A 25770-nucleotide genomic window follows, 5' to 3' on the forward strand; every position below is an offset into this window, starting at 1 on the left:
AACTGAGACATATGTTATGTCAGCATGCAGAGTATTTCTAAAACTGTCTTGTCTACAGCTATGGAACACAACTAAGGAAAAAAAAACATTTTGAAATGCATGAGAATTAAAAAATAAATGATGCAATAAAATTACAGCACTTCACAAAAGTTTTGTTAAAAGCAGAACGGCTGTCTAACATGAATCACCCAGATAAAGTAGAAATTGATGGGGAATAGTGAATGCTTCCAATTTAAGCTAATACAAATTGAGTTGCTGAAAGCATACCAACCTCCATGAATCACTTTAGTTATTGTCTCCCCTTCCCTGACTATTTTGAACTCAGGTTCCCCTTCAATAAATTTAGTGAGCTGTGTGATAGATGGGTCTGTGACATAGGAAAAAAACAACACGTTACAAATAGTCATAAAATAGTTATAGTATTGCATGGGGGTGAGATGAAGCTTGCATTTCTCCCCCTACTCTAGATAAACCAGATGATTGTAATAAATGTTTAAATCTGAGAGGTTATTTGTGGCAGCATTGTACAATCCTTTGTTTCCTCACACATGATCTCAAATATAGATCCTATTGTACAGTAACTCTTTATATTTTTTTAATATAATAAAATTTAATTTTTCAGTTTTGTGTATATGATATTTTTAATGTTTTTTGACTAGTTTCAGGCAATAAACCAGATCCTCAGCCACAGAAAGGAAGTCTTTTTCTATACGTATTGGTAAGAAGGCTGCTCTGCATCTTTGCAGGTATCTTATAGCTATTGCTCCACTGGTGATCAGCATGCAATCTACATAGTGAGACCTTTTATTTTTTAAATTTTTTAATTTTTTTGTTTTGGAGGTTATTTTAATTGTTGTTTTGGAGTTTCTTTTATTTTTTTCTTTGAGGTTTTTTATGTGGCATTTTTTTCCCCCCATTGTATTTAAGACTTGGCCAGTGATTACGCAGCTTAAAAAAAAACCCAAAAAGCAGATTTCTGAGGTCAGCTGGAATGCCTGTAAGGGTATTTATCAGCATTACTGGCTATCATTATCATGAGTGAAGTAATGTTGATTAAATTAATCCAGATGTATCTAAATGTATCTAAAGCAGGAGATACTGGATAAATTAGGAACATACATCAATTAGCAGTAATAACATGGTTCTTCTCTAAGGAGTGCCATGCCACTCCTTCTACTTATGAAGCTGCTGTAAAACAAACTTCCTTTAATCATTATTCAGAGACAGAGACTTAGCATAATCCATCTTTTTTACTTTCCTTAAAAATCCCTTAAATATCTTTATATGAATTTTTGTAGAACTTGATTATGCATTGGGGTTTTTTTTCCATAATTACTGATCAGGATTTAACAACAGCTTTTAAATATGTGTGCCTCATGTGAATTGTTGAAAACAGCCAGTTTAGGCTAAGTTTAATAGTAAAAAATAAAAATGCACTTTTTTTTTTCATTTGCAATAGCAAATGATTGCATAAATTAGAATTTAGAGGTAAATAATTTATTTATTTGCTGCAGAGGAGAAGATATGATGGGATCATAAAGATTCTCTGTTATTATAGACCTCTATTTATCTACTCTGAGTTCTAAACAGCTGAACAAGCCATCTCCTTTTATTTCCTAACAGGTCTGGATGAAAACCATTTATAAATATTTTAAAGAAACCGTCTTAGAAGACTCATTCCCTTGCTTCTGTTTTAAACTTATGTTGAGAATCCATTAAATATCAATTTACATTGATACAAGTGAAGAATACAAATGAATTAATGTAAAAAGTGTATTTATGAATGTTTATAAATACTTTATTTTCACATTTCTCAAAAACTGTACCTTTCCATGTGACTGGTACAGCAGATGTATGCAAACCAAAAAGTGAAGGTGCAGCCAGCTATATCTCTTAGTCTAGGATCAATCCTTTGAATATTCAACCTGTTAAGATTTGGGTTTCAGACAGACTTAACTCTTCAAATCTGTTTAATCTTTTAGATCCCATACATGCCTATGTATGAACAATGGAAACCCAACACAAGTAGAAAACAATGAGAAAGGAAAAGGCACACATTCCCCTCTAAACTTGGTGAGGAGAGGTGTAATTTTTTTTTTTAATGGAAATCTCCTTCCCATCATGATCTGGTAGAACTTCCTGGCAAAAAAAATTAACATGTAACTTTGCCAACATTTATTTACAGACAGGTGTGGATTTATGTGGTTCTGATGGGATCTGCCACTTGCTACTATTACTGAGAAAGCTCAGAAGGGCCAGAATTGGCTTTATTGGGTCTATATCTGAATCAATCATCAACAGAAAGGCTTCACTGGCCAGAGATCACTCCCTGGAATGTGTCCCAAAGCAGAAATACTGTACTGGAAATGGAAAGGACTAACCCTTCTATACTCACTAATGTCTAAAGTTATTTTTACTCTATTTGGTGAATAAAATATAGTTCTACATTTGACTATACAAGTGCTCAGACATTTCACTTTTTCTTTAAAAGACAATTTTGTTTCAGTTAATTTTCAACTTCTAAACATCCTGTACATCACCTAGCCTGTATACTCTCTCTCTTTGGGTTTAACAGGGGAGGGGTACTTTCAGAGAGTGATTCATCCTCACCATAGGAAGATTTCTAAAATAGCTTGGATGAATCACCATATGAAATAATCTATCCATTTATATTGCACTGTGGATCTGATTTAATGATGGAGACTAGGCAACAAAGATCAGCATATATGTTAAATGGTGTCTAATCCTAAATGGGATGAAGCGCAGTCAAGCTCCTGACAAAATAAGCATTTGTTACTTCTTCTGGAAGAAAGCCCTCTCAGAAATACTGATTAAGCAGTCTGGATAAAATTCTTTGCATGAAATTTTTAATTGCCTTTCTCAGTTGAGCTCAAACAAGTTCCCTTTCAGCATTTTTATTTCAATGGGAAGCTGGATCTCATCGGCTTTAGTTAAGTTATAAATCACAAGTGATTTTAGCAGTCCCATCCACATTTTGTTCTCTTCAGCCCCAGAACTAATCTTTAAGTCATGCTTCTGTCTCAAGAAATTAAAAAACAAAGTTTGGCTAGATATCCTTTTCAGGCATCCAACAGATATTGGTAGTTAGAACTGATTGAAAATGATAGAAAAATGAACCAATTCTTCTTCAAAGTATGAGAAATATATCTACTTCAGTTTTTCAAATATATGTTTTAATTAAAAAAAATGCAAATGTCTTAATTGAAAAAAAAGGTAATAAATGTTTTGGAAAAAAATTATTTTAAAAAATTTTAAAGGCCTGTAGAAAAAGGAGAAAACTCATTTGGGGAGAACAACTGTGGGTAATCTTTTAATACAAAATGTTTCAGTCAGTTCTAATTGCAATATTTGTATCTTTGCTTTTCCAGCAAAGTGCTTAGCATCCTGGAGTTGCTATGTACAAAGTGCATCCCATTAAAGAAATATATTTAATATATATTCTGAATATGCATATGAACATATGCAGAAATATATATAGACCACAGGCCTCTTTTACCTTCCTTTGTGACGATAGGCTGGACGTTGCTTTCAATTATGTTAATTTCTGAAAATATAGAAAATGGAATATGCAGTACATTCCATTCTTACAATTTCTTTGTGGCAACGATCAGTTAGATTTGGTCTGCTCATAAGGATGTGGATAATATCATAGATATTAATGGGTGGAAAAGCAGCTCGAAAAGATCTAGAGTATGAATGTTGGTTCTGGTTATGGAATGGTGAAACACTCAGGTCACCTGCAGACAGAATCTGCTGATATGCTATTTCCCTTTGAGCCTCACAAAACCCATGGGTCATGGGACCCACCATGGTGTATGGTACATAACAGTGAGGGCTTGTGCAATTACCCACACCAAGGTTTGCACAACTCCCTGACATACCTTATATCTGAGCATTGGCCTTTTCATTAGGGAGCTGATCTGGCAAACACAGGAAACCTTCTGGCATTCAGAACTATAGATAGAACATCACAGAACGTATGACCTTGGGAGATCAAGTTGTCCCTCTACACCTAGGACAGACTCAAGTATTCATGGAACAACTCAGATAGTTATTTGACTCATGTCCATTCACTGGTGGAGAAGCCCTCACTGATAAAAATTCCAGCCTTCCTAGTCCTGTACTTAAATCTATGGCTACAGCTTTCTTGATGTCCACATTGACCTCTCTTGCTTCATTTTTACAGACACTGCTTCTTGTGCTACTCTCACTGGCCATGGGAGGTAGAATCATAGAATATCTCAAGTTGGGAGAGATGCATAGGGATCATCAAGTCCACCTTCCTTCTTCTCAAAGGACTACCTAAGACTAAGGCATATGACCAAGAGTGTTGTCCAGAAGCTCCTTAAACTCTGTCAGGCTTGATGCTGTGACCACTTTCCTGAGGAGCTTGTTCCAGTCGCTGACCACCCTCTACGTGAAGAATCTTTTTCTAATGTCCAGCCTGAATTTTCCCAAAGCAGCTTCACTCCATTTCCTCATGTCCTGTCATTGGTCACCATAAAGGAAACCAGCACATCCCCCTCCACTGCCCTTCTTGGGGAAGGCATAGGCAGCAATGGGGTCACTGCTCAGCAATGAGGTCACCCCTCAGCCTTCTCTTATCCAAAATGAACAAGCCAAGTGACCTCATAAGCGCCTCATAAGTCTTGACCTCAGCACTTCTCACCATGTTGGTCACCCTCATTTGGGCACTGGGCCCAAAAGTGACTCCCAAATCTGCCCCCAGCACTTGAGGTGAGGCTGCCCCGCAGCAGAGCAGAACAGGACAACCCCCTGCCTTGCCCGGCCGGCAATGTTGTGCCTAATGCACCCCAGGACAGGGTTGGCTCTTTTGGCTGCTGGGGCACTGTTGACTCATGTTCAACTTGTCATCAAGGTGAATTATTCAGTTTTTTGTTCCAAGGGTTTTTTAACCTCAGTGTGTCCATTCCCAATTTTCAAAAGTCTGATGCGATGGTTTCCATTTCTACTGTGAAATATGGGTAGAACTTCATAGGAATTTAAAAAATTGTCTAAATTCATACTGCCTCACAAAGTTACAGCAGGACCTTTGTCTTCTAACAGATTGTTTCAACACGTATTCTATATTCAGAAACTAAATGCATACCCTGAGAGAGGCTGCAAGGGAGCTAAAGGGGTCTTTTTTTACATTTACTCCCTAAAAAGAAAATATTCTGATCAATTGTCTCTCATAAAAGCCTCATATTTGCACATAAGGGAAACAGGCAGAAGAGGTACATTCTGTCCCTCTGGAAATATTTATGAAAAAGAAAGTATCTCAGTCCACAGTCAATGCTGCATCTTGGAGAGTGAGTACAGTACAATGCTACATCTTAGAGAGAGAGAGAATACAACTCTGCTATGCACAGAGCCCTGAACTTTGGCTAAGAACTGAAAAACAATCTTTTCCATATGTATCTTGCCTAACCCAAGAGTTTGAACAGCTTACTTCAGGGTTACTTTCCAGTCACACATCTGGAAAGGGAAAAATACAGTAGCACAGCAGCCAGAAACATTCTACTTTGAGTCTTTCTCTTCCTTTTCTTCATGGTTACATCTTACTTTCCCAGAAATTGCTTTCTTCCTTATTGAAAAAGAGATGTACAATTCCAAATTGGAATTGGCAACACTAAAAAGCAGTATCAAACCCATCTGGAAGTATTTACAATGAACTTACTGTAAAATGTCAGTGGAATCTCTTTGAAGGTACTGTCACGAACAAACTATAAAAACAGAAAAGCAATTTACTTAAACTTTAAAAGAAATACCACTTGCCTTATAGTTTCCTAGTGTGTGTGGGTAGGATTTACTGCTTCATTGACCTAAAAGTTAGGTGATGCTACTTGTGTAGGTTCTCTCATTCGTTGTTGAGGGAAAATGTAATCTCAAGAGGATAACTGAGACAGATAAGAATGCCTACTTTTCTTCACAGGCTATTGATGCTTCTGGCTTTAATGACATAAGAATTTAGTCACTCAGTGTTTTTTTCAAATAAGTGATTTGTTTTCCAAGAGTGATAAATTGAACCAAAGAGCAGATTTGGGCCAGTCCACACTGAAGTTATCCAAGTGCAAATATTCTACAATTATTTGGCACTGAAAAACCTAAATTCTAACTGTTGGGTGCAGGGTATCATTCACGATTATATTTGGGTAACTGGGAGCTATTGAATGTGTTGTCTGCTGAGGAAAGCAAGGACCAGAGAATCACTTATGACTTATGAAGTGCTCAGTTTCACACACCCTGCCAGAAAGACAGAGGGATAATTACTGAAAGAGTACCTTAATTTGAATGTACTTAATCAACTTCTTCAGTATTGTGAGCAGCTGATCATTTCCAACAGGCAGTTCTGACAAAAGAAGCAGGCATGTAAGAGGAAATATACAACCGTATGCATTTTACTTTCATTTACAGTGATCAGGAGATACAATCATTCTCAAACACTCACACAAGTGTGTACTCAATATATATTATTCCATAGCAGCAGAAAAGGTAGGCTATGGCTACTCTTGTCTTTCTTATACTTTACTTTCATAACATTTCAAAATCTTGGCAAGGTTTCAAGCAAGGTTCTTCCACAAAATGAGCAGTGAGGTAAATTTTCTGTTTCAAATTCCACCTAAGAATTGCATCTTTAAATTAATTAACTTCTTAAGGTTATTGCGGTTACACAGCATGTAAACAGATTTAAGACAGTGGGTATAAATTTCATGGAATAATACTCACCTGCTGGATATAGGAGTTTGTCAATGACATGAATGACACCATTTGTTGCCATGAGATCGGATTCTCTTGATTTCAGTTCATTAACCAGAAGAGTATCATTCACCTGGTAAAGGATCAAAAGAGAACCCGAGTTATCAGGGACATTAGAAAATAACCCCAAACCCTATTATAACATCTGGAGAAATGCATGCCATTCTATGATGTGGATAGACACAGAATATCAAATCTCTGTTACAAGGCTGTAGCAGGGAGACATTTTCTATACTTAACTGTTTTCAAGTACAGTTTGCCTCCTTGGATGGTTTTAAGAATATTTGTTACACCAGGCTCAAAGCCACTTCCAATGAAAACTCCTTGTGTCAAGTGGTAAAGAAGAATATTCCTGAGAGCATTTTTGTCTCCTATGTAAAAATAAAAAAAGTAGGAATAAAAATTAAGTGGTAGGGGATAGTTCTTTGTGGGAATTGTAAGAGTTCACACAGACTTGAGCTAGAATGAAACATAATATGTATGAAAATACCATGAACACATAAAAATTGTATTTGTTAAAATTATGACAAAGGGAAAAAGCCCAACTATATGACAAAAAGGTCAGAACATAATCACAAAGATCCTCTGAGAAATCTTATGGAAAAGAACATAAAAGGGGTCAATGGAGCAATTAGAAATGCTGGCTTTGTCTGTTCTTACAGAGGAGAGAAGCAGCTTGAAGAAGTTGGCAAAGGGGGAAACCACCTTATTTTAGGGATGATTTCCATATTTCAAAGTTTGAAATTCCTATTTGGGATGAAAAGAAAAAAAATCCAATGTTTTCAAGACTGTCTTAAAAAAGAAATGTATCCTCTAGCCCAAGCTAATATCCTGATAGGTCTCTCTGGGTCTATGGAGGCTGACAATCATAGGGTGGGCTGCAGAAAAACCCATAATATCTGAGGAGAAAGGGCACCAAGGAGAGCAGCTTTAAAACATGTCTGTTTGCCATTACATGGAATATTGACCATTCTAAGTTTAATACTAGAATTACACACTGATATTGGTTGTTATTAGGAGTTCCAGCCTTGATGAAACTGCAAGGGAGATCCTGTCTGGTCATATTCTTTTCCTGATGTCTCTTTCAGTGAACATTTTCCTTTTTTTTCCCTGTGTTTTGCTCTGATCACTGATAGTACTGCAATTTATTTCACTACTGAAGTGCAATTAAATGATCTTTTTCTTCCTAGTAAAATTAGCACTGATATTTTGTGACTGGGTCACTCATAGATAGCATTAAATTACATACAAAGCCTAAACATGGCCACTCCAAAGTTTTTTCAAAAACTATCAATTACTTTCGTAAACATGCCACTATAGCTACTGGTTAAAATAATCTTTGGTTTGTATCTTTCTTACAGATAAACAAAGTATTTCTTTATATTTTTTAAAAATGTTCTATACTTTAAGGTTTAATCTTTATGGAGAAAGCAACAGCATAACTTAGAAAACCAAGGCAGAATTCTAGAACATAATCTGGCACAAAAAAATTAGACATTCTGCTGCAAAAAAAAATTGTGAGGGCCAAGAAAATATTAAGTAACTGAGCCACAATGATAGAAAAGGGGCATAAAGCCCCTTGAAAAGCAGAAGGTCAAATAAAATAAATAAAATTGTCTTCTTAAAGACAGAATTAATTCAATTTGGCATAGGCCCTGGGCAACTTCAAGTTCTGAATTGAAGACAAAAATAATCAAAGGAAGTAACACCATTGAATAAGATATTGAGCAGTGACATTTAAATTTAAAAATCAGGTTAGATTCTTCTTTCCAAAAAGATATTTTCTCTATGCCCAAGAAGGGCATATAGACAATTTAGGGAACTCCTATGACCTGCTCTATGCAAAAGGTGAACTGCTTCAGCAGACAGCTTTTGTGTGAAAGGCACATTAGTCTCCATTCCAATCAATTTTACTTTGCTTATAATTCCAGTGTTCTTATGTTACTTACTTATCAGTATGTCCTTGTCATCATCAGTCAAACCTTTAAAAGCATCATTGGTTGGCACAAACAGAGTCCACTGTCCAGGCCATGACAGAACATCATCCAAATCTGCAGCTTTCACCAGACTGAGGAAAATGCTGTTTACAGCAAAGAGACAAACCGCAAATACATTTTGTTGAAATGTGGTAACTATAATTGGGTCCAGGTACTTAGTTCCTCAATTTTCAAACACTTTTACTCTTTCCCAGAAAAAAAGATTGTGGAAAAGGAAAATGAGAAAAAAAAAAAGGCAAAAAAAGGGAAAATACAGTCTTAAAATTAGCAGACAGAGGAAAAACTATGCAAAAAAAATATTGGGAGCCTGGATCAGAGCAGGATTCATCAAATAAAAACCCCTGCAGATCAAACAGATGAAAAGAGGATGCCAGGGATAGTTCTTGCTGTAGGAGTGTTGAGATACTTGCAGGAAAGAGGCAGAAATAAGTTCTGGAAAGGCATGCAATCCTGCGTCCACTGCATTTATAGCTCTGGATATATCATTCAATTCCTTCTGTCCTCTTACTCCTCTCATTCTTGTGTCTTACAACCCTTTGTGCCATAAAAACCCATCCTAGTATAGAATGTGGAGGCCTTTTCTGCATACAGCTGGAGGACACTTTTTCTTCCCCCACATTTTTTTCCTTTTATGTTATTTGTGTAGGTAATAAACCCTTCTCTGCCCTCCCTGCTCTCCAAACCCCAACAACTCACATACTCACAGTCCAAAACTTTTTCTCAGACCAGCTGTGATGTATATACAGTTACCCTCTGCAGGAAAATCTCAGTTCTGTGAAAACTGCTACTCACCTAAAACGCTTATCATTTCTCAGCATTTCATGCAATGTCTTTTCTGCTGGATTGATGATCTGTCTTAAGATGTGAATAAAACCATTTCTTCCTTCTTTGCTTCCTCTGACCATGCATGAATTTTCAATACATACAGCCTTATTGAAGGAGAAACAAGTGTAGCTGTTTACACAATGTTAAAAATAACAACCATATGTATTTCCTACAGTCAAATCATGTGTTCTTGCCAGGAAATTTGCCATTGCTTGAGAAAGCAAAAGTAACAAAATCTAGAATAAAATAGCATGGTGCAAATATTTCCAAACTTGATTTTTTTTGTGTTTCCCCTGAGAATGTTCTCAAAAACATTTCTAATGTTTTAAAAATGTTCTAAAAATGAGCTTTAAAAATTTGTAATCGACTGAGTGCCCAATTTGAAATTGTGTTGCATTCTCCCAAAGAGCTTTCCTTGCAAAGAATGCTCAGATTGATAATGATCAGATTTTCATTTTTTTTTATCTTAAAAGTTTAAGGATTTTTTGCTAGATTCTCATAATGGTAAATATTGTGGGTTTCATTCAGCTTTGCCTTTTATTGATTGTCCATTTTCATAGTTGGATGCATATTTTTAGAAAGACTCATTCACTTACTGTGCGATACACAAAGACTCTAAGTAGTTTTCCTCCAATTGTTTCCAGCTCTTGTCCATTGTACAGTTCATTGAGCCCAACTTTCACTTTTATAATGTGATTCTGCAGGATTGTTTTGAGAAGACGTTGATCCAGCCTTAGGGTGTCATCTGCAAAGCCATTTAGATATTAATATATAGTAATCTATATAGTAAATTTTTATTCAAATAAAGTTAAAAGACTCTGGAAATACTGAATCTCTCTTTGAAATGCTTCAGTTAAAGCATGGACAGGTCTGGTTATACCGAAGATGAATTGTTTTGTAGCTCTTGCCTGTGACCATTCCTCAAATTCAGTCAAGAACTTTTGACATAGCCATGATTAATTACTATAACTAATATGTCTGATGATTGATATGTGGGCCTGTGCCATCTTCTGAGTTACTGCCGTAGTTTGTATTAGAACTAGTACTTTCTGCATGCACACCTTAAAATCTATCTAAATTTTCTCCTATGGTGATGAGACAACATTCTAATTCTTTGGGGAAAGGCAAGATGCCCATGAGGTCACCTCTGCAAATATACAAGCACCTGTTTTATGGCATATTTGTATCAGTTTCTCTCTGCTTTAATGTACTGGGAAATACTGACTTTCTTGTATTTCCTGTTTTTGGCTGGGATAGAGTCAATTTTCCTCCTAAGAGGTCCTACAGTGATATGTTCTGGGTTTAGTATGAGAATAAAGTTGATAACACACTGATGTTTTGGTTGTTGCTGAGCAGTGCTCACCCTAAGCCAAGGACATCTCATTGTCTCATGCTCTGCCATGGGCAGGTGCACGAGAGGCTGGGAGGGAGAATGGCCAGGACAGGTGACCCAAACTCACCAAAGAGATGTTCCATACCATAAAGTGTCATGCCCAGTATATAAATTGGGGGAAGCTGGCCAGGAGGTGCCAGTCACTGGCTGAGCAATGGTCAGTTGGTGGTGCACAATTTTATCATGCATCACTTGTTTCTCTTAGGTTTTAATTATCTGTTATTATTATTATTGTTTAGTAACATCAGTATTATTAATATTATTATTCTACTTTGTTACACTTATCAAATTGTTCTTATCTAAACCTATGAGGTTTTCTTATTTTTCTTTTCCCCTGATTTTCCTCCCCATTCCAGAGTGGGGAAAAGAGGGGAGTGATCAAGTGGATGTTTGGTACTTAGGTGTTGGCTGGAATTAAACCACTGCGTACATTTTCTGAGAATAAATAAGTTTTGAATCTAATGGAAGTAATGTAAAGATTAAGTCAGTTAATCTTAACTGGCAGTTCATTAATATATTTACATTCCCACAATTTGTCTGTTCATATTTTGTATCTTATTTAAGTGCTACTATTTCCATTAGCAAATGATATTACTGAAAAAAAGCTGTGCAATCTGGTGGTTAGGCTTGTTTTGTCTTTCTATGAGGTATGTAATTTGAAAGGATGAAGTAATTCCATTTGTCTATGGTGCTCTTGCAGTGAGACTTAGAACAGGTACTGGAAGTTATTTGGAAAACTGTCAGGGTATCACACATTCTCGTTTATTTTGACAATCTTTTAGGGCTACTAACCTGAGAAAGCACCATTCAGAGGTGCCAGGAGAGTGTATTGGCCTTCTGGCCTTAGAGAAGAGGTCAGACCTAGCTGTGCCACCAGGTCCGTAAAAGTAGTCTGCTGGGCACCTCCAAGCTCAATGACTTGTTTGGCTGCAAATAAAGAAATAAGAAAAGGTGTTTTAACACGCGATATCTTCCTATTCCTGATTTGGATTCTTTGTGCTTATCCAGAACTATATATCTGAGGGAATCTGGGTAAGGAATATATCTTCAGATATTTCAGGATAAGAAACATCTTCAGTGTAACAAGTTTTTAATACATATCACTGACCAGAATCAGGAATTAGCACTTGATCAATGAGGTGGATAACGCCATTGCTTGTCACAATATCTTTGCGTTTCACCATTTTCACTCCATTCACAGTCAGACTTTCACCATCACAACCAACTTCAACAGTGTTTCCTTCCAAGGTTTCATAGACAGCTCCACCTGTGATGGCTTCAGAGCACTGGAGAGTATTTAATATATGGAACTTCACGAGAGCTGCAGAAAAAAGAACAGGAATTTAATAGACGCAGGTGTTAGGACACGTATTTGTATACGTATACCTCACACATAGGTGTGGAATAAATTATTACAGCTACTCTATTTTTAATATTATTCTAGCTTAGCTAGCATATTTTTACTCCCAGATACTTTATTGAAATTTAATGATACTGTAGGTCCCTAACTAACATTTACTGTCAAAACTATTTGGCATCCCTTATATTATGAAAACTATATAGGTTATGCTACAATCTGCTGGTGATTGCATACAATACACTCCAAAAGGCCCTCTGAGTACAAAACTCCATAGGCTATGCAAAGGGGTGAAATAATCTCATATTCAGATAACCCTGAACTTCTAGAGACAGGAATGTCTATCAGACCTGTGCAGCTGAACTATTAGAAAGTCACTGTGCCTGTATTTCATAGTTCCCTGTAAGCTGTTTTGGAGACTAAGTTTTCAATGACTTTCTATCCTTAGGCAAGTGGAAAAATTAAACACAGAAGAAATAACTCCTCCTATACACATGAAAGTAGAGGTGCTAAATTCCAGAGCAATAAGGATAATGTAGTTTCTACCTCCTGATCCACTCATACATATTTCTCATTTGCAAAAAAGTTCAAATACCTTCAGAAGCCACCTTGTCACCCATGATTCTTTCTAAAACTCCTCTTGGAAGTCTCTCAAAAGCTTCATTAGTAGGAGCAAAGAGTGTGTAATGACCAGGTCTTCCAAGAATATCCATGACACCTGATGTAATGGCAGGAGCCTAAAAAACAATTGTTTATTTTAATGCTGATTATTTGAAATATTACTAAAACACATTATCTGTCTAGTTTCACCTCATGCCCACAGATACTTGAATGCTAGACTGAGATCACAGTGTTATAAAAAGAAAGATCATGAATTTTATAGAAAGATGAAAAATTTAATCGACAGAGGAATTTTCTTTTTCAACTGAAGACTAGAAAGGATTGGTTTTTATATTATGATTTTTCTTAAAAAGGTTAAATGTTGTGGTTGCCTGTAACTGTCATTAGCTGGATTTGAGGGATTCAGAGGATCTTTTCCACCTTTATGCCTCTGGATTTAAAATACCTTTTTGCATTTAATGAGGAGATGGAAGATGGAAAAGGACAACAGTTATTTGCAAACCAACGGCGTATTTTTTAAATTTACAGCATGAAATCCCATTACACTGGGCAGACATGTTTTTCAGAAGATGGAAAAATTAGAAATTTGGCAAGTTTCTAATTATACTTCCTCTGTGCAAGAAAAACCCTTCTTATGTGAGTCTACTGGTGCTCTAAAACTTGCTATGAGTCAGGTTCTGAAATTTGGTGTCTTTACCATTTTCTATCATCCATTTTGAAATTGTTGTTATTTATCTAGCACCAGACACTGTAACTTCCTGCTCATGTTTCATTGGCTCAGTGCTGGAAGAGAAGACACTTTTTATGCACAGGGACACATTCTGTTCTATTGATGTTGCCTTTTTATATAACTAGATTTGCAATATTAGCTGGCTCTCTTAATTTAATTTATTTCTCTCTCTTACTGAGCTAACCCTTCTTACTTCCAGGTGTCACAAATAAATAGAAAAGGAATGAAAAAACCCTCCTTAAATAAACAGAGAAGAGTTTTTATTTTTGTCCACTTACTCTAAATGACGAAAGATCATCCTCAGCTTCAATGAAATCTTGAATGGTATTTCCAACAGCAGTCAGGACACGATCGACGACATGGACAACACCATTGGTAGCAATCTGGTTGCCATAGATGATCCTGGCACAGTTAACAGTAACAACCTATATTTGAAGAATCAATTAGTAGAAGATTAAATATTACTTTGATCATAAGCTTGGAACCTCACTTTCACAGGCTGGCAATGTAGGTACTGTACATCGTGTATTCACTGTTGTTATTTCAGTTGGTTTTTTTTAAAATTTGCAGTAAAGCCTTGTAAGATTTGAAAGTTTGACTAAGCTTCTGGAAAGATAGCAGCAGATTTATTCAGGTTACATTGATTTCGTATTCATGTTTAATTTCATACTGCAATTATTCTGATTTGGTTTTGCTTATCGGGCTAATACGGTGATTGTATTGTTTTTGGTGATGCAACCTGTAGACAAACATAAACATTTTTATGCATTTAAGAAAACAAAGATGAGTGACTTAACTCAGAGGTGTCTAGCATTTATAAAAATAATTTTTTTCTAGCCAAATAATGGATGTGTGTTTCCTACAATCTTCAGTGCTCCTACCATGCACTCAAATTTAAATAAAAAACCTGCTTTAATATTATTTAGAAAAACGATGAAAATGTTTTGATTTTTTTGTCAAATTTTTTATGATCATGTATTTTGACCACAAAAGTCTTTGTCTTTTATGAAGAAAGTTAATTTTCATTTGAACTTTGATTTCTAAACAGCAAACAGCACAATGTTTACTTATTCTTTCTTAGTGATTAGTCTACACAGCAGGCAGAAGTTCTTCAAGAAAATATTTATTTTTGTCAGTGGAAACTGACTTGGTAGATGTTAAATTTTCAAGAATATATTTTCTTAGTTATAAAAGGAAATAAAGGAAGTAAAGGCTACAACTAAATAAATATATTGGGGGGAAAAAAGAGAAGAGACTTACCCCATTAGGATAATGGTTAATAAGCAATTTCTGGCCATTGTACATAGACACCAGGGTCATACCATTCTTAAGGTCTTTTGTCAACATGCGCTTGTTTAACATGTGGTGGTGGAGAGCATTATACAGTTCAATATTTACATTGTCAACCAAATTCCTGTGAATTTCCTGAAGAAGAGAGGAATTTAATTAATTAGAAGCTTCAACACATTCTTCCCCTCAGAAAGATGTAGTTATTGTTTTACCTTAGTAAATGCTTCCAACATATTCAACATCTGTTAGGGAAGACGACTTTGATGCCTATAAATCTGGATCTACTTAAATGATCTTTAAGTCTGATTTGCTCACAAATGGAAGATGAGGCTTCATCACAGGCATCATTGGAGGAACTTTAATTCAGTGTTTATTTAACTAAAATCATTACTAAAAGAAGGACACCTGAATTACTGACAGTGTACAGACATACATCATGCAGCTGCTGGAAATCCTAGAAGTTTCCCCAAAACTGTGTTAATAAAATTAACAATGCTAATATGTGTCATGCAAGTGCTTAAATAAGAAGAAATTACAGTTGCTTAGTACTCCTGAAAGTAAACCCAGCCTCTCCAGCTTCAGAAATATTCGTTAAACATGCAGATTTTTTCTTTATAACTTGTGTTATGTCCTTTTATGTCTAAAATCTCCACATTGTTTCCAATCTATCCCACACTAGCTGCTTCAGCTAAAATGTTTAACTCATGCAGGTGCACACACACACACACACACACACACACACACTTACTGAATCTAACTGGTCCCAGGCTTCATTGCTTGGTGCAAAGAAAGTGAATGATCCTCGTCCCTCAATCTCTTCTCTCAGCTTTGATATGTCAGAGTACTGCTGTGTGGAGGTAGCTCCCACAATACCAAGTGTACCATATACATGATCAATAGGAGCAACTAAAAGAAACATGAGGTAAGAATACTGTAAATTCCTCAGCCCCCCAGTTTATCACAATCAAATTTACTTTGTGTCTTTTGGGTGCAGAATAGTTCTGAAACTGTTTAAGTCAGTATTAAACAATGTTTAGATTAAAAATTCCATTGTCAACATACTCAAAAATCATCTAAACATATCTGCTTGCTATTAATTTTTGTGTCTTTCTTAATGAAAAATTAGATCAAACAATACTGAATATTGTAAAGTTTCTTTTAGAAGACCTGTTGTATTTTGTACCAACCCAACATGAAATGGGAGGCTATCCATGTTTAATCACAAAAATTTCAGTGGAGTGAGTCTCATTCAGTCATGATGGACCAGAGTTCTTTTCGTGAGGCCTCTTGCTCTTCTTCCAGTGTCTGGTTTATACATATACTGATTCCTCCCAAGAGTAAGAGTGGCCAGAGTCTCACAGTTAAAACATGGCTACATGAGAACAGCATTCACCTCTCCTAACTTTAGGCATCTAGAAGTGGGACATTTGCATGCAATCTAATGGTTCTTGGCTCTTTTTATGGTTATGGAGAAGGACAGGCCATTCAAGAGTATGACTGATCTCATCCTAATGTAAACATCTGAAGGGAGATTAATTCATCTAAACAAACTGAACTCTGCATTATTGAACATAAAAGGATTATTTCAGATATTTCAGATCAAAAAATTTGAAACGTATTCTTCCTCATAGTACTTTTTCCTGCAGCAATTAGTTTTATTTATACAAAGCAGAATAGCATAAATAAGAGAGATGAAGAATTTCTGTCTTCATTTTCACTCCTTCTTTGATAAACTCTATAAGATTCTTTAAGTAAATTAGATTCAAGTTTTTTCAGAAGAAAGAAAATACAAAATCTAGATATGGTCCACCTTGTGTCCTGGCTTTCTGACCACAGTGGCATGCTTTAGACTAGTCTTGGATATGATGGGAATAGGAATTAAAGTTCTTCTTTGGCAGCTTTGGGAACTGAAGACACTATCAATTCTCACCAATCCAGAATCTGGAAAGAGCTGGGAAATTCAACCTAAACTCTATGATCAAATTCAGTGCTGGCTGATTTTTTGACTGTGTTTGCTGTATGCAAATGAAGCTGTGCACTCTTAGGCAGTACTTCTTAAAAAGAGGCAATTGTTTCTCATCATGACCACCTTTGAAACTCTGCTGTATTTATACTTCTTTCCATATGCCGACTTATCCATAAGAAAATAAGCTCATACCTGCAGGACACCCTCTCATACCCTCCATCTTCATATAGCCAGGACAGCACTCATATAAGACAGTCCTGTGGGATATAGCAAAAGAACAATTAAATAATATATCATAGAAGTATACTAATTTTAGCTAAGTCTAATTTAATTTTCATTATCTTTTTTTCATTGCTAAGTGCATACTCTCCAGATTCATCCTTTTTTTGTCATTCAGCCTTTTTTGTGTTGGTTACAAATTGGTCATATTTTACTAAATGTAAAGCTTTTGAATTTAAAGAATGACTGCGATCATTAAGTGTTGGGAGGGAACATGGGTGAGCATATTGTACTCATATAGAGTTACTAAAAGATGATGAGACTAGAACAGCAGTTGAAAACCATTAATTTTTCTATTCTGTGTTGAACAGATTATATGACATTGAAGAAAGAGGAAAAAACCTATGAGGACATTAAAATAAAATCCTGGCAGAAGAACTGTAAATGAAAAAGACAAATTTAAATGAATGGAATCGAAGTTAAAGTGACAGAACTACATGAGGTCACCTACTTACTGGTTATAGGAATTAACAAGTATTTAGGAGAAGGTCCTGTGCATTGTATGGTGAAAAAAAGTTGGATAAGAGAGCCTCTGTTTTTCAAGGAAGAATGTGAAGAAGCTCAGGAATGAGGGAGAGAACTAATTAAGAGCAGACATAAAACTGGTTACGGAGAAGGAAGTCACTGAAGACTGGATGGATGGACACAAGGGTAAGTTCACTGGCAAATGTAGCATGGATGAAAACCAGAATACAAGAAATCAAAACCAGAGTTAAAAAAGCATGTCATTACAGCATACAGAGACTTTAGCATTGCCAGGGGCCAGAAAATGTTATATAATTATGCCAGTAAAATACTCGCATTCTCAAATACACGTAAGCTACACATAACAGCAAACCAGGGCTGAATGATAATTCTATAATGTAATGATCATTTTAACATTGTGTTTCTTATAAGATATAATGTCTTCTTAATTGACAGAAATGAAGTTCTACCATAGACCTGTTTGAATTCTCCTCTCTTACATGGAAATGGAAATTCACTAAAGTTATCACAGAGGTATTCTGGCTCCTTGGGAGAAATTTAATACATTAAACTTCAGATATTATTTTTTAAATTATGGTACACTGTACTGTATATGGTACACTATAATGACATCACTGTTTTACATAATAGATTTATTTTTGTAGGTGCTGCTGATATTGGCAGTTCAAAAGTTCTGAACACTAATTCCTTGAAGGTTTTTACTGGGTTTTTAACCACTACAGTCCAGCTTTTAATTTGTAGAATCTTTGGTGGCAGCTGATTACACTTCTCTCATTTTTCATAATCTAAAGATGACAAAAAGTTAACCACAACCACATTAAAATGAACAGCTTATTCAAATGAAAAATTGGACTTCATATCTTCAACCTCCAAACTACTTCAAGAGATTTTAAAATAAAGTAGACTGGAGGAAAAATAATAATAAACAGTATGATTTAAAAAGTGAGGATTATCATTCCGTAAAAGAGAGCAATCTCTTTTTGAGGTGGGGAAGATTAAAGATTTCTTTTTAAAACACACTCTTTTATTTCTCCGTGCTATGAAAATATTTTTTCTCCATTTCCTCATATGCATATACATACATGACATATTCACCCTTCTGCTATGTGCATATTTTCAACTGAGAAGCCATATATTGAAAGTATTTGTATAGTTCTTTTTAGTACATCTCTTTCTTTAAAGCAATTCACTGAATGGCTATTTCTCTGGAATACATGAATAGCACAAAATTTAGGCTACAGATTCTTAAGCTAATAATAAACCTTTTACCTAATAATAAACCAAATTCTTCTTGCATCCTTGCCAGAAGCTAATAATAAAAATATAACAATCTGATTATCTGATTGAAAAAAAAAAAAAAGTAGCCGAATAGGAATCAAAGTGTTCTCCCAACTGTGTGAACTGCTTTGTCATGAGAAAATATTTTTCCTTCCCTGGAACAGAAAATCTTTCTCCCTCATCCCATGGGAAGCTATGAAATATTGCAGTTTAATTAGATTTTGGAAAAAGGAAAGAGGCAGCTGAGTTATAAGCATAGAGTAAGACATGGCAAGTTAAATCCTCATACCGTATCCAAACACGATACAATTAATGAAAGACAGAAAATTGGCTGAAGAACATAGTTAAGAAGAAAATGCTTTTTCAGCCGAGCATTACAAGATCAGTGCCTTTTTTTACCACGTATCTTGTTATGCACAGCCCAGGCTTCTTTTCAATTATCAAGTTCCTACTTAAAGTACTCATATTCCCTTACAGTTTTCTGCAGTTAAGTTAGTTTGCTGTGCTCACAATGTAAGAAAGATGGGATGGGAGTAAAAAGGTTTGTATAGAACAACATCCCACAAGAAGGTTAGAACCAGATAAAACTCGGGGCAAGGTGCAGTTCCTCAGTGCCACCCATGTGCAGGCACAGCACACCGGGGCAGTACGACCTCAGCCCAGACCAGAAATTATCCCCATACGTATCCCTACTAGTTCAATATAAGCCTGTGGCCAAAGAAGAAAGCAAGCAATTATTCAAATGAGAAACAATGTTGCATTCTTGACATTTTGGTGGGGTTTATATCTTTATTTGTCTTGGGATTTTTTTTTGTTGTTATTGTCTTTTTTTTTTAGTACAAAGTTGTCCTGATCTCATCCAAAGGAGTATATTCCAAAGGAAAAAGACTGAACAACACTACCTTAATCCTTGTTATTCTTGGCTAAGAGAGACAGTTTTCAGTTTATTCAAATCAGCTCTGTGACTCATCTGTTTCTACTTCTTGCTGGCACGGAAATAAAATACTGCTGAGAAACAGTGGAAAGACTTTCGGTCCAACAAATGCTGATTTTAGGAAATTTGTAAGTTACATTCCCATTGTAAACTTATAGCAGTGGACAGGAATTGTCCATAATTAAAACATTCAACATTTTATAGATATAAGTTAGGGATGACTTGTTAATATTGAGATACTGACATGAGAAGAGCTGTTGTCCTTCAGATTAGCATTCTTTTTGGAGTAACCTCTTTAGTCTTGTGTGCATTTCTGGTTTTAGTATGCAGAGTATAAAACTCATTAACAGCTAAGACTAAGTTATAACAGATGCTCAATTATAACCACAAAAACCCCTTAAACAACCCTCGGAGTTCTATGGCTCAACTTATTCTCATCCACATTCTTTTCCTCCTCTAGCCTTGCTCTGAGAATGCTTGTACAATGGTAGGGGGGTTAAAATGGAAGGGAAAGGGCAGGTGATAATTTTATGTATACTCCCACGACCAAATCCACACAGCCCCACTGCTCAATGTCTTCCACTGGTTGTCTGTATTAGACTTCTTGGGACCTTGCACAGGATTTGTAAAATGTTTTGCAACTTACATTCCTCTAAATTCTAGTCATGAAAAGAATAAAATCTTCACATGACTTCAGTTTGATGAATCTAAACTGCCTATTGCTTCAAATTATTTTTCCTAACACATGAAGGTATCTATCATTGCTCAATGCATTTTGCTTCTGGAGCTTGGCAACGCAACAAATTCCCTCAGATTCATTCTGAGAGCAGACTTTCTCTCATAGGAAGGCATGACATCTATCTAGGAATAAAACCACAGGAGTAGGTTGTTTTCCAAAACTGCCTGTGAGAATATCCAAGTTCCAGCCTAAGCATTTTCAGGAAACACCCTTCTTCCCAATGTGTCTGCGGTAGAATAAAATTTAGTGCCAAAGTTGTCAGTGGTATGGCAGACTTTACTGAAAGGTGAAATATTTTGGATGATTTGCAGCATGCCCAGAGAAGGAAAGGGGAAGTCAGTATAGCAATGCCACCTGGAGGAGAAGTAAAGTTTCTAGTATAAACCATAACAAGTTAGCTTGTCTGTGAGAAAAGGAGTTTTCTAATTGTACATTTTATTATCTCAATCAACGGAGAATAGTTTGGAAGCAGAGCATACTTACGCTTTCTTTCCACAGATGGCTTGCTGGTACCAATTTCTGCAAGTGCTGAAGTATTTCTTTTTTGTTCCCATAACTTGCTGAAGAGCACAGACATTTGGGCTATGGGTGCAGTGAGAAACATTTTAAAAAGAAGTTTTTGTACATCTTTCAAAAAATTCTACATGAATTAGCAGCAAATACTCTTCCTGTTGAGTAAGAAATTAACATCTGGCTTCAGTTCCTGGGACAGGTGTGCTTTGAAGTAGTCACAGTGCAAGCTCTTGGGACTGCCCAGCTGGATTCCTCGGCAAGCCCACCCTCCCCGCAGAGACAGAATCTTCCCCTTCATTCTGGTTTGACCCCGTGTCTCTGATGGGCAGTGATCACTAGCTGTGCCCAGTCAAGTCTCGGTATCCATTTCTCCCTTCCCCCTGCAAAGTGAATTACCAGCCACCAGGGACCAGTGAATACCATCAGGCCCTTTTCTTTAAAGGTTTTGTCTTTTACACATCTGTGCAGCTGAAGGTCATGGGGAGATGGGGAAAAAAAGTGCCTTGTTCTTCATGTAGAAGGAAGCCCTGTCTTCTGTAAATCAATCAGCTATTTTGATTGCCAACCATTTGGAGTACCGCAGGCACCTAAATAAACATTCTGGGAATTACTGGGGACCAAAGGGTAAATTGGCATGTAAATAAAAGGAGTCACAGACTTCAGATGAGGAATACGTGTTCCTTAGCATGGTGGTGTACAGAAGAGGAATTTCTTATGGTTAAATTCCACGGGGCAAGGGCATTTCATCATTAATTTTTATACTTCTGCAATTAAAAAATTCATCACTTCAGGACTTAGAATATATACTTTACATCACTGGGAAGCTGGTGAGCTTTTTTATTTGAAAAGCTAAAAAAATATTGAAAAGTGTGTGTGTGTAGCAGGCAGTGGGAAGATAGGATAGTAAACAATTCTTATTCACAGAATGTTTTTTGCTTAAGACTAGAGGAAAATATCTTTAGGCACATGTGTTTCCCTGGCACCAGCTGTTCAAATTATTTCCATGTCTCCAAGCAGCCTGGCTTGTGAGCATTGTCTTTTGGAAGCCCTGCTGAGCAGCTTGCTGCATTGCTCTAGTGGGAACAGCAGTTTTACAAAGGGTTCCCAGTATATATTCCCATGTTAGAAAACATGTAAATAGAGTTCATGATTTTCATCAGGATGGAATAAAGAGAGCAAATACTGTGGGATAGCTCTCAACTTTCTAAAAGTTTGAAAACACACATTAAACTTTTCTGACATCCCATTACAATACTTATGAACTGAAATTAATTTTGGTGATTCTGAATCATATTTTATCCATTGAGAAGTGGTTATTTTAGATTCCTTTCCATTTTATGAAGTTGAACAGTATTCTGTCTCTTTTTAAAACTCCCAGAAAAGCTTTTTATTCAGGAACAATTATTGTAAAATGAATTTAAAAAGAAAGCTCCACTTGAATGACAGTAAAAATTCATAGTGAAAAATTACATGTAATATAATGCTAGAAGAAAGAGGAGAATAAAGTTTAACAAGCTTCCTTTTAAATTAGAAATAAAAGCCAGTTACTTACCCCTGGTCCCGTGCCCTTATTCGACTGTGAGTTAAAATCTTGTCATAGTGAGCATAAGCATCTGCTTGTTCAAAAGCAGACAACAAAAAAGTCAAAAATGTGAATAGGAAAAAGATCTTCATCTTTAGTCCTCTGTTGCTTCTGGCAAGTCTAGAAGAGAGAACTGGCAGAATGTCTGGAGAGCTGACAGTTTATATACATGTTAGAAGGTGGTGGGAGGGAACCACAGGATCAACCTGAAACCTTGTACCACCCCCCTTAGAACAGCAGCTTTTGCTGCCAGCTTCAGTAACCTAAATCAGTACCATACATTAGCCATATAAATAATTTCTTTTAATCCCCAACTGATTAATTCTTCTTATTACAGAGGCTTAACATTTTATTCTGCTGACACGACAACAGAGAGAGTTTGAGAAGTTTAGACTTTGACTTATGGTTTAGTATTTATAGCACTGAGGCATCCAGAGGTCATGATCATTGCACGTGGTTTTATTCAAAACCAAAGGAAGACGTCTGTTCCCATAAGAACTGCATTGCTTTCCTTTGTTTTCCATGTCCTCACAGTTATCAGCTATGAGCTGTTTAACCAGTGAAGTTGATGAAAGTTTCAAGTACAGCTGCCAATAACCTGGAATAGCATTTTTGTCTTGAGAAAAAAAAGCTGTATTAACACACATTCTGATTATGAAGTAGTTGCTCAATCAAACACAGTACTAGTTTAAATATTCATTTTAATTCTAATTAAAGAAGTACTTTATTATGTAAAAGTACTAACAAGCACTATTACATAATGCTTTTATTCAGAGCTTTATGTAATATATGATTACATGTCATATCCAAATCACAGAGTATCTGAAAATTTGAACGTGCACCACTCTGTACTTGTTAGTCAGTCCTTCAAAGCCTCTTCAAAAGGGAAGTGTAATTCTGAGCTGTAACTGAGGAAACTGAGGCAGAAGTGGCAGGCTCAAGCCTCCTATGAAGTGATAGCCTTAAGGGGCAGTTGATGTTTGGACTGCAACACAGGAGTTTGAAATTTTCATGTCAAGGAAAATATTCTGCCATTTATATAGATGTGTTTGCGCATGAATACAATTTCAAGGGAAAATCCATAGACTATTTCAGATCTTTATTAACATAAGGTGAGTTCTCATGGCTGTACCTCTCTGAGTTTCTCTCTCAAACCGGAGCAAGTATTGAGGTGAATAGCTAGGAACGGATGCAGGATTGGACTGACACACCAGTGGGACCAACCTATCGCTACAGAACAGGCACAAATGGGGCAAAGAGCAGCAGACACAGACAGTGACTGTTCTGTATATACTATTGTAGGTAAAGGTGGTTATAACTACGCATAGATGACTTGATATTTTAAAGGTAAGGTCTTGCCTTATGTATCCATAACCCTTCATGGTTTCTAAGATTAAGAGCATTTTGTTAAATGGTATGTGGGCTTCTCTTCTATCATGACCTCTACATATCAAACTTGCAAAAAACTCAAGGTAGCTCATGGAAGTGTCAGCCCCTCTTGATGTGTAAACTCCATGCCTGAAGCCTCACTGACAGATCCACTGATGGAGGTGATAGGTGAGCTCTGTGATTTCATATTACCAGCTTCAGGAGAATATCAGTGTGGTGCTCTAATTCCTCTCAGAGCTTTTTATCTCTTTCTGGTCTTTGCAGCAAGAAATACTCTGAGAAATATCACCTCTTAAGTGCCTAGCTGTGATAATTCAAGCTGCTAGATGGCCTTAGTTGAGTAGTCTTTGCAGTTCTCAATTTAAAGGTGAAAAAATCAGAAGATACACTGTAAAATTAATCTGAAAAACTTCAGAGAGTCCCAGAACTGTCCCAGCAACCTGTTCTTCTCAGGAGCCCCTCCCTCATCTCTGGCCTCTCAGCATAGCTCAGGTTCTTCTCTTCCACACTTACCATATAGCATCAAAAAATATGTAGAAATTAATGCTGCTGCATCCATTGAGCTCTTGTTTACAGAGCTATCCACCACAGCTAAAGATGGAGCAATCTCAGCAGGGCAACCGTTTTTCTTTCCATATTTTTCCAGCTTTCTGATTAGTTACCCTACCTCAAGTCGCAGAGAATTCTGTTTGTTCTCTGCATTGAGTAGAGCACGCTATAATTCAACACCTAATAACAAGCCTAGTGACATCATTATATTATATTTAATGAGGCAAGCTTTAGCAAAAAATAGTAAATGCAGGTATGAAGTTCATGGAAATAAAGTAGCATAAGGAAATAAAATAATGAATATAAGCTTCATTTTCTGAAAAAATATCTAAATTCCTGAATGAGTTGTTCTGGTGAGTGGTATATAAGTGCCTAGATCTTGAAATGTACAAAGCTTACCTTTTAGTGGAAATTAGTTTTTTGAAAATATCAAGCCAAGGAAAATGTTACATTTTTAATTGAAAAACTAATAATAACAAAACAAAATTAAAAGCATACAGAAGACAAAACAATCCAACTACATGAATCTTATTCTTCATTTATGTTTATGTTAAACTAGATATATAAAACAATATTGGAGTCAAGATCTATTTTGCTTGTGATATAATGGCACACTGAGCTGCACACCAGAATAACCATTTCATAATTTGCCTACTAAAGTACTGTTCTGGTTAACGAACATTTTGTTCACTTGTGCCCATTGCTACTTTATTTATTTTAATTTGTTGTTAATTTAAGAGATTGGCTACCCCACCAAGCTGCCACCTTAGTTTTTTCCTTCCTCCAACTAAATGCTTTGTGCTATTTTATTTCCTAAGTGATGTGATGCTGAAGTTCTAATTATAAATGTTAAATATCTAATTATAAAATAGATTAACACCCCTCATGGATTTGAATTATTATTGTAGTTATAGGAATCTTTATTATCCACAACAGAAGGAGCATATCCAAAGAAATACCTGGTATAAGAATAGAACAATTGTTGATTTTCATCTTCCAGGAAATGTAAATAATGTCAAGAAGCTAAGTCTAAGGTATCTGCTATTCTGAACAGTTTATTGC

General features: G+C 36.1%; 1 protein-coding gene across 8 annotated transcripts in view; it reads right to left on the minus strand.

Moving 5' to 3' along the window:
• POSTN (periostin) overlaps positions 1-23138 on the minus strand; it is a 31760-nt gene extending 8622 nt beyond the window's left edge. For 2 of the 8 annotated variants that reach the window (XM_019286385.3, XM_019286384.3), the window contains exons 1-18: positions 22741-23137; positions 21159-21257; positions 17152-17216; positions 15742-15899; positions 14964-15128; positions 13982-14128; positions 12948-13089; positions 12104-12316; positions 11788-11922; positions 10199-10347; positions 9570-9706; positions 8730-8860; positions 7021-7151; positions 6751-6853; positions 6306-6373; positions 5702-5747; positions 3518-3565; positions 272-367 (exon numbers count right to left, since the gene is read on the minus strand). In XM_019286385.3, the coding sequence (XP_019141930.2) occupies positions 272-367; positions 3518-3565; positions 5702-5747; positions 6306-6373; positions 6751-6853; positions 7021-7151; positions 8730-8860; positions 9570-9706; positions 10199-10347; positions 11788-11922; positions 12104-12316; positions 12948-13089; positions 13982-14128; positions 14964-15128; positions 15742-15899; positions 17152-17216; positions 21159-21257; positions 22741-22862 (2155 nt within the window). In that variant the 5' untranslated portion in view covers positions 22863-23137. Of the gene's footprint in view, positions 1-271; positions 368-3517; positions 3566-5701; positions 5748-6305; positions 6374-6750; positions 6854-7020; positions 7152-8729; positions 8861-9569; positions 9707-10198; positions 10348-11787; positions 11923-12103; positions 12317-12947; positions 13090-13981; positions 14129-14963; positions 15129-15741; positions 15900-17151; positions 17217-21158; positions 21258-22740 lie in introns of all 8 variants that reach the window. The other 6 variants (XM_010400359.4, XM_019286388.3, XM_019286386.3 and 3 more) reach the window with 5 other exon arrangements.
• Positions 23139-25770: the final 2632 nt, after the last annotated feature.

This window comes from Corvus cornix, chromosome 1, assembly GCF_000738735.6.
Source record: "Corvus cornix cornix isolate S_Up_H32 chromosome 1, ASM73873v5, whole genome shotgun sequence".
Taxonomy (NCBI): Eukaryota; Metazoa; Chordata; class Aves; order Passeriformes; family Corvidae; genus Corvus; species Corvus cornix.